Below are 9,645 nucleotides of genomic sequence, written 5' to 3' on the forward strand. Positions count from 1 at the left end.
AACTATTGCACGAAAAGCTATGAAAATATTTTTGAGGTTAGAAAATTTTTCTCGCTTATTTTACAAAAAATCGCATTTTTCCTCACCTCAAGTTCTTTATTTTAGTCTAAAAAGGCAGAATATCCACTTTATTTTATAGAAAATTTGTTAATTTTGACAGCCCTAAAGTGAAACGGACCCGATCAGAGATCATAGCCGACTCGTAGAGACTCTGGTAGAGATGTTCTTTATCACTTGGCCCTGGGCTTATATTCCAGTGTACTCTTTCAAGCAACAGCCAATAAATTGAAATTGAAAGAAGAAAAAAAAATAATTGAAAATAACCTTGCATAAAGTTTTTAAAAAGACAAAAGTCAAGAGACCGTATGTTAATTTTTTTGAGCTTTTTGTATATTACCTGATTGTACCTGATATTACATCAGATTACAAACGGAAGTCAGACTGTTGTAGATTAATTATATTATTTATTCATTATTTACTTTTATTATGAGTTTCAATATTATTGAGAAATATAACGAAGAAGCCTGCGAGGCGGTAAGTCAAGCCGCACACTAGACACTAGATTTGTTTTTGACCTAGAAAAAAATGTTTTTTTGTATTTTTAGGAAAAGCAGATAGGGTATATCAAAAATCAAATAGCTAAAATAGAAAACAGTATAAAAATTAATAATCAATATAATTTAGATGCAGAAGTATCCAAGCTGTATACAGAAAATATAAAACTTAAACATCGATTATCTGTATTAAATCAGGTAAGGATGGACGATTGACTATTAAAAACCAAACCAAACCAAAACTAATTGAAAATGAGTTACGAATCTTAATTTCTCTATTTTTATTTTATATTTGTAGGCCATAAAGGCATGCTCGAAAACCAATAATAAAATTGAGAATATTGAAATGGAAGATAGTATTTTACAAATAATAACAAAATTATTTGGAAATGCTGTTAAGTTGGCTTGTCCAGAAATTACAGATTTACCAATAATTGATATTTCATTATCAGGAAATAAGCCGAATTTTGGTGATTATCAATGTAACTCAGCAATGGCATTGGCAAATCTATACAAACAGTTAGGTATGTTATTGTTTCCCTTTTTTTAATTTATATTTTTAAGTTTAACATTTTCAATTCATATATAATAAATTTATTTTTTAGGAAAAAAAGTTGCTCCTAGAGTTATTGCACAACAGATTGTTGAACATATCCAACCTCATCCTTTGGTTAACAAACTTGATATAGCCGGACCTGGTTTTATAAATATTTTTTTAAATAAGGATTATGTTCAAAAATACCTTTCCGCAATATTTGAATCTGGGGAAGTTAAACCTCCTGTAGTAAAAAAATTAAAGGTTTTAGTGGATTTTTCATCTCCCAACATTGCAAAAGAGATGCACGTTGGACACTTAAGATCCACAATTATTGGTGATAGTATTTCTCGTCTATTGGAATACTTGGGTAAGTTTGTTACCGTTCAAATTTTTTTAAATATATTGTACCACACGATTAAAAAAGGCGTCTCATAGATGGCTGAGGAATGATAACCTATAAATGTGAATGTATCCTATAAAACATGAATCTGTTGTCTGAAAATCTATATACAGGGTGGCCCATTAGTGGGAGGATGCCCAATATCGTCTTTGTTGACAAAGATATGAAAAAAAAGTTTATAGAGATGCACAGTATATAATGGTGCATATCCTAAAAACATTTTGTTGTATATAGGGTGTCCACAAAGGTATGAAAGTTTTAAGTTTTTTTTAAGTTTCATCACCCATTTTTCTGTACATAATTGTATTCAGCATAAAATTCTGCATATAGTACACTATTTTATTTGAAGTATTATGCAGTATTGCCATTCTATTTCTGATTTATTATAACTTTATTACTTTTTTTCTAATGGTTAAGAACACTATATCCAAAAAGTGGTTAAAAACTGGAGTGACAATAACGTTATTAATATTTGGCTATATATTCCTAAACAAGAATAACAGAATAAATCTGCGAAGGAAAATTTACATTATTCTATACAGGGTATTTTTTAGGGCGTCGACAAAATCGCAATAAAATGCTGTATCTCTATTTTTTTAAATACTACACCCTGTATATTATTTTTCGTTTAGATGCAGAATTAAAAAAATAATATTTTTTGGATTTAGGTAATCTGTTCCTAAATTTTTAGAGGTTTTACAGATATTAGATGTATTATGGTATGTATACATTGGTGCGCGGAGCGTTGGCCGCGTACCAACTACGCGTACGAAAACACGTACCAATAGAGGCGAAACGGTGCGCGCGTGCCGCGCGTTCGCGGCGCGCCAATGTATATGTACCATTATATTTAGTACATATGGTGTTTCAATGGTAAAATCTCAGACAAAATCATTAGGTTGCTTTGATAAAAATTTACTGTTCAAAGAGCCATATGTACTACAATATCGCGAATATCTGCGGAGCCGTTAATACTTTAAGAACACTTTAAATACAAAAAATGTTCATTTTAAAATTCTACATCTAAAAGAAAAATAATATACAGGGTGTTTGTTGTATTTAAATAAAACCTGTATACAACAAAAACATTTTTTTGCCTCTTTATAAACCATACATCTGTATAAAACTGTTTTTAAATGTTCTACAATGACGACAATATTGGACTTCCTCACACTAATGGACCACCCTGTGTGTAATTTGCAGTTTATAATTATTTATTATTGATATGCATATTTTTAGGCCACGACGTTATGCGCATTAATCACGTTGGCGATTGGGGAACGCAGTTTGGCATGTTGATAGTGCATTTACAGGAGAAATTTCCTGATTATTTAATCAAGTCACCACCTTTAAGCGATCTACAAAATTTTTATAAGGAAGCTAAAAAACGTTTTGATGAAGATGAAGAGTTCAAAAAGAGAGCTTATGCCAGCGTGGTGAAATTGCAATCATTCGAACCTGAACATACAAAGGCTTGGAATCTTATTTGTGATGTATCGCGCAAAGGTATGTTTTTAAGGGCCCTAGGAAACTGTTTATATTTTAATTATTCACTAGCTGTTCAACACAATACAATTACAATTAGTATTAAGTTTTGACATGAAACTTCTTTACGCGCGATGAGAGTAAAAATCCAAGGCCGTGACAAACCACGGCCTTGACACGGCATGACTTTGACCATGCCTTGACGCATGAGCTAGCGAGAAAAAAGTGGTAAGATGGTGGTAAGGATGGCACAAACACCAAAAAACATTTGATTTAAACCTAAGAAAAGCATTATAATACTGTTACCTGGGTACCAATATCCTCTGGCTGTGTGCTAGGGAGTAAATTTTCATGCATATTTTCATCATAGGTTTGTAGCTGCTGAATAACGGTCTAGGTAACACATTTAGCTCATTTGCTAGCTCAGAATTAGAATTATTAGAGTTAAGCAACTCGCATTTTCATTGGAGGACATTGTCATATTTATTTCAAATCCATAATGAATGAGAATATTCCTATAATTTAATAAAATTACTGTAAACCACTATAATTAGTACGAAGTTAGGTTAGTAGTAGTATGTTGGTTTAATGGCCACAGCTGCCAGGGTTATCCGGCTTACGAAGTTAGGTTTAAATTTTTTTCTCTTAAATAAATTTAAGGGTTAACAATTAGGCATTTCAATAAAAGTGTGTATTTTGGGTGGTATTCCACAAAATTTGCAGGCTATTGAGGAAACAGAAAATGTACAGATTACAAAAATATATTGAGAATAACATTTATATTAAAATTTATATTAAAACAGCATTATGTGTCACTGTTTTAAACATGCCCTTCAAATCCTCCAATTTAATAGCTGTTAGTAAGAAGTGTCACTTCAAATATGCGCACATAGTGCACACACAATTTTTCTTCAACACATGAATGTGTATTTTGTAAAGTTTTTGTATCTCTGCTAAAGATGTTTTTGTGGCAAATATTCAACAGAAACTGTTTTATCATAATTTAATAAAAAAAGGATTAATTTAAATTTAAATAAAAATTTCTCAAATTTATCATTTCAGTCAAATGACTATCTAGTCAAAATGTTTATTGTTTGTCAATGATGAAAACACCCAGACACAAATTTTTATCCAAATATCGATGTTAGTTCAGAAATGATTCGGTAAAATGTTTTTATTTTAGAACTCCAAAAAATTTACGATCGTCTCGACATAAAATTGATCGAACGTGGCGAATCGTTCTATCAGACCCGAATGGAGCAAATTGTAAAGGAATTAAAAACTGCTGGATTTTTAGAAAATGACGACGGTAGAGAAATTATGTGGGGTAAGATAATATTGTCAGATTTTTTAGAAGTGAGGCATTATGCTGTGGGGCCTTTTCATTATGTTTAATACTTTATTACTCGTATTTTTATTTTTTTCACTTTATTTTTTTTTGTTTTGTTAATTTACATTTGAATTATAAGAAATGGCATTTTTAAGGCGGTGGCACTGTTCCACTTACGATCGTAAAATCAGACGGTGGTTATACGTATGATACGTCAGATATGGCCGCACTGAAACAACGAATTGAGGAAGAAAAAGTCGATTGGGTGATATATGTCACTGATGCGGGGCAGGCCACTCATTTTCAGACAATTTTCGCTTGTTCCGAAAAAGTTGGCATTCTAAAAAAAGACAAACATCGGTAAGAATTTTGGCAATTGTTTTATTTTCTAATCAAATAGGGAAGTTATTAATAAAGCAAATTTTTTATAACAAAATTGAGATTTTGTTATAAACTAGATAAGTATTTAACTGACAAAACTAGAAACAGCTATTATTAGGTTAAAAAATAAAAAAAATACTTATGTGAGGTAATAACAATATATATTGAAAAAAACGGCGTCAAAGACCGCTGGAGAGCGACAATCGACGATAATTTTGGCGTGGTCTCGCCCTAGACGTCATTTGCTTGGCCCGTACTCTTCTTTATTTTTTAATGGCGCTTACTGCCAGTTGGCCTTAAGAAGGTTGTAATTTATTTTTATATTAAGAAAAAATTATATTTAAATAGTTTAGTTTAGGATTCTAGAAACGTTCAGTTCTTTTTTAATCTTTCTATAGTCAATTTTTGACAAGTTTTATGTCACTTTTTAGTAAATGGCATCGATAAAAGACTTATAATATTAAATAGATAGGCAACTTATAATACATTACAATTTTATTATGCAAGGGCGTTCCTGGTGGTCGGAGGAAAAAATACTATCGAAACAGAGGGGTGTGGGGAAGAGGGATTATTTTAGTTAATTTAAAATATATTTAGACATGTAAGAACACTTTGTGTGCTTTTAATTAGGTCGAACATATTATAAACGATAAATCAGCTTAATTAAAAGCATACAAAGTGTTCTTTATATGTCGAATACTAATTAAAAAAACATTGCGAGAGAAAAAAAAAGACTAAAAAGTAATATAAACTAGTATATATTAAGTCGTTACAGTTATAATTTAATCTTTGGCGGTTTTCCGCAAATAGCAGGCAATTTTACATAATTTGCATCCTTTTGAAGTAAATTGGAAACAGCTATATCGTATTAGCGTAGGCAAAATTTCCAGTTTGTTTCCGTTTGAGACCGGAAATAATAAAAACAAATTAAATCAGTTTTAATAATCTGCTGATCATGCTAATATAACGCAACGCCCGTTTTTAATTCCTTACATATCGTAAAAAAATTAAATACCGTCTAGCAAGGAGCATTTATTTGAAGTACTAATTAAAAAAAAATTATAACTATAGGCAAATATGTTTAATTTACTTACCATTGTATCCTTCGGAAACCTGGTGTACAATAATTAAACTCCATGATAAAAAATAACTAAGAGTCTATACAAAACACAAATTGTCCCACCATTTTTACAAAACATTTTCTGAAACAGAATACCGGAAAAATCTGAAGTTAGGAATTTAATTGTACAATAATTATTCGAACATAAACTGTAAAATCACGACAAAAGCGTCTCGTGTCAATTAAAAATCAAATTATTGACAGATATTGACATTTTCATTGTTGATATTGGCAGTTTTGGAATTTTGAGCATTCTGGTGGTTGGGGGAAGTTTTTTTTTAAATGAACTGTTGTTTCCATTTAAGTTTCCCAGTCATGGTTAATGGCGTCTATACAGAGCTTGAAAATCATCATCTACCAAGTTTACACGAATGCTTAATTCGCATTAGTCAATAATGCGATTTAGTGAAAATACGATTTGGGTCGTGTTTACATGACGGGTTAAAAAAGGGATTTTTACGTTGACGTTAAACAGCTGTTTCCTATTGCCAACCAAGGAAAATTCAAAACATAATATTGCTTTTGCTTAAGCAGCTGATATTGATTTTTCGCATTTTTAACAAGTAATTCTAAACTTTTAAACCTTAAAAATGGATAATCTAAATATTGTTAGTGCCTTTATGGTTCTGTTAAACCAATTACTATATGAAAGAAGAAATCAGGTGATATCTAGAATCTTAGGAAGAAGAAGGCAAACTCTAAAAAGAATGAGAAGTTTAATATTAGATTCTTATTTACTACATTATCAGATTGTAATGGAAATATCGTAATGGAGGGCCTAATTGGACCTAATTAAATATAACCGACTGAAAACTTTTCCGGCAAAACAAAAATAAACACAAAAAATAACCTCAATATTCGTTCAGTCAGCTGTCGGTTTAATTTTTTTTAGTTGGTAGCGCTGCGAGATAATGCGCATTTGTGTTTACACGAAACTTTAATTCGAATTTAAGCGAGATAATCCACATATTTAATGCGTTCTGAGTTAATGCGAATTAGGATTTTTAAAACGGTTTACAAATGTTAACACAGGCGTTTTATTTAAATTCGCATTCGGCTAATGCGCGTTAGGGTGCTCGTGTAAACTTGGTAATCGATTGTCATTTCTCAGCCGTCTTTGATGCTGTTTTTTCGGTCCTATGATATTCTACTGACACAGCAAGAAACAGCTATTGGTTAAAAACTTTAAATTACGCTTTAAGTATAAAATTTGACAAATATAACATATATGTAATTTTTCATCTTTTCCTTTTTGTAGTTTTGAATGAAAATGAATCACTTATAATTTTAGTGTGGACCATGTCGGATTCGGTGTTGTTCTTGGAGAAGATAAGAAGAAATTTAAAACGCGCTCGGGCGAAACTGTGCGATTGCTCGACCTCTTGGACGAAGGTTTGAACCGTTCCTTAAGTAAACTTAAGGAAAAAGAACGGGAAAAAGTACTGACCGAGGAAGAATTGAAAACGGCTCAAGAATCCATAGCCTATGGGTGTATTAAATACGCCGACCTCTCCCATAACCGCAATCACGAATACGTGTTCTCTTTCGATAAAATGTTGGAGGATCGCGGCAACACAGCCGTCTACTTATTGTACGCCTACACCCGCATCAAGTCGATAGCGCGCAACGCAAACTTTACTTTGGAAAAAATCAAGCAGGTCTCGCAAACTCACGCCATTTCTCTCGATCACGAAAAAGAGTGGAAATTGGGAAAGGCACTGGCACGTTTTCCCGACGTTTTGCTCAAAATAGCGGACGATCTTTTCATGCATCACCTGTGCGAATTCGTATACGAAATTGCTACGACTTTTACGGAGTTTTACGATCAGTGTTATTGCATAGAGCGCAACTCGAGCGGAGAGATTGTCAAAATTAACGTTAGTAGAATATTGCTTGCCGAAGCGACTGCTATGATTTTAGAAAGGTGTTTTTATATTCTCGGACTTAAGCCTGTTTCGAAAATGTGAGAATAATAAATATACCTGTATATAACTTGTTTTTTATTTCCTACCTATACCTTAACCAGTTATTCTCGGCTAAAAATCAGGTCGAGATCTCGGTCTCGTTCTCGGCACAAAAAGGCCGAGACTGCTCACGATCGTCAAATTAGCTTAATTTTGAGCGCATCGCTCCACCTATCGATGCGTGGATGAATGGAATACTCGTCCGAAGTCGAAAAGAAAGTATGGATCATATCTGATTCATATGAACTAACACAGGCGGATTGAGGCGTATTTTTCTATTGTCCACTCCGCTCCGCTCTACGTGTGCCGCTATGTTGGGCCACGGCCTTAGGCGGACAATAAAAAAATCCGCCTGTATGTGGGACCACTTCCATTTACTTCAATGTATTTAAACGCTTCGCGGTCCTCTCCGCTTCGCTAGGTCGTCGTACGCCTCATGTAGGGCCACGCACTAGACCCAGCCGATGTGCCAGAGGGGACTCCCTCTAGCACCTGACTAGGAGCTTTTCCACCAATGACAAGGTCTCGCATCTAGCGGCAGTGCTTGGAATCCTTGGAATCACTGGCCGTGATCATCTAGTGGTTAGAACCACAGAATGTTAAGGTGCGTTCACACCAGCTGCGCCGATCCGCGCCGCGCAACGCAAAATCATTTTTTTAACATATACTTTTGTGCGCGCTAAAAAAATACACTTCAAAAGTACTCGCCGCTGCTGCGAGCAGAACCTCTTTCTCGCCAAAACGATTCATGATTACGAAAACTATAATGCCCGGACTCCATTAGCCAACACGCTACGCCACGCGATGCCATGCTACCCACGTCATGAACATCAGTGCTTATGTTTTTCCATTTAATTACATGTATTGCGTACACACTAGGCAACACGCCACGCCATCCGACGATATAACACGCTATGACACGTGTGATGGTCGATTCGTCGGTTGCAGATCTCACCGATGTGTGTTACGGCCGTTACGACGTGTTGTTCCCCGCTTGCTTCTCTAGTCCCCTTGTTCCAATACATTTTCTAAATCAAGTGTCTTTTTTTTAATTTTACATTCCACATTATGTAAATATTTAAATTGTTCTCTGTCCATACAAAAGTACATACAGTACCGATTAGGATCTGCCTCGAGTTCTTTAACTAGCGTATGAAAGGCACCATATTTATTGCGTTTTTTGTTTATTTTGTGTACCCAAAATCTTTTTTTTTTTGCACTTTCTAATACAATAGCAGCACCTGTACACTTCACTAAAAATTCTTCGTCACTGGAAGAACTGCTTGAATCGAACATTGTTATAACTTTTCTAACAGTTATTTTCGAATGCAATAGAAAACAAAAATGTTTTTTGAGTGTTTAATCAGTAAGAATACAAATTATATTATTACTTTTAAAATTTAATAATCAAAAATTAAGGAAAGAAGTTTAATGCAGATTGTGAAATTAAGGTATTATGATTATAATCTAATATCGGTATGGCTATACTTCAAGTATTTTCGTAGCCCTACTGACAACTTTTTTAACTCTAATAAAAATATCAGGCGTGTTAACACGTGTTACCTAATGTGTACACCCATTCCCACGTCGCAACACGTGGGATAGCGTGGCATCGCGTTGCATCACGTCGGGTGTTGGCTAATGGGGTCCCGGCTTAATGTGGACGGCTCCCGATTTTTTAGCATGTGATATGTAGCTTGTTAAATAGCATTGTTATATAACATGTTACTAAATGTGGATCTTCCTTTATATAGCAAGTGTGGACCGTTCTTAATATAAAAGATGTTGCCATGTCTAACATTTAATCACTAAATCATAAATTCTCCTACATGTGCTTATTTATTTTTCCCTGTATAGTTCTGAGAACAAGATT

General features: G+C 33.7%; 1 protein-coding gene across 1 annotated transcript; it reads left to right on the forward strand.

Moving 5' to 3' along the window:
• On the forward strand, positions 1 to 7,800 carry LOC115887779 (arginine--tRNA ligase, cytoplasmic). Its single transcript, XM_030907300.1, has 8 exons — positions 1 to 534; positions 606 to 752; positions 853 to 1,078; positions 1,160 to 1,459; positions 2,732 to 2,998; positions 4,161 to 4,304; positions 4,463 to 4,667; positions 7,100 to 7,800. The coding sequence occupies exons 1-8, from the start codon at positions 487 to 489 to the stop codon at positions 7,773 to 7,775; spliced, it is 2,013 nt and encodes a 670-aa protein (XP_030763160.1). The 5' UTR covers positions 1 to 486; the 3' UTR covers positions 7,776 to 7,800.
• Positions 7,801 to 9,645: the final 1,845 nt, after the last annotated feature.

This window comes from Sitophilus oryzae, unplaced genomic scaffold (assembly GCF_002938485.1).
Source record: "Sitophilus oryzae breed Bouriz unplaced genomic scaffold, Soryzae_2.0 scaffold_1002_pilon_pilon, whole genome shotgun sequence".
In the NCBI taxonomy this organism is placed as follows: domain Eukaryota; kingdom Metazoa; phylum Arthropoda; class Insecta; order Coleoptera; family Curculionidae; genus Sitophilus; species Sitophilus oryzae.

Excerpts from the sequence above, each read along its gene's own strand:
- LOC115887779 (XM_030907300.1), top strand. The coding sequence starts at position 487 with ATGAGTTTCAATATTATTGAGAAATATAACGAAGAAGCCTGCGAGGCG. Across the intron at positions 535-605 it reads ACGAAGAAGCCTGCGAGGCG|GAAAAGCAGATAGGGTATAT; the intron begins GTAAGTCAAGCC and ends TTGTATTTTTAG. Across the intron at positions 753-852 it reads GATTATCTGTATTAAATCAG|GCCATAAAGGCATGCTCGAA; the intron begins GTAAGGATGGAC and ends TTATATTTGTAG.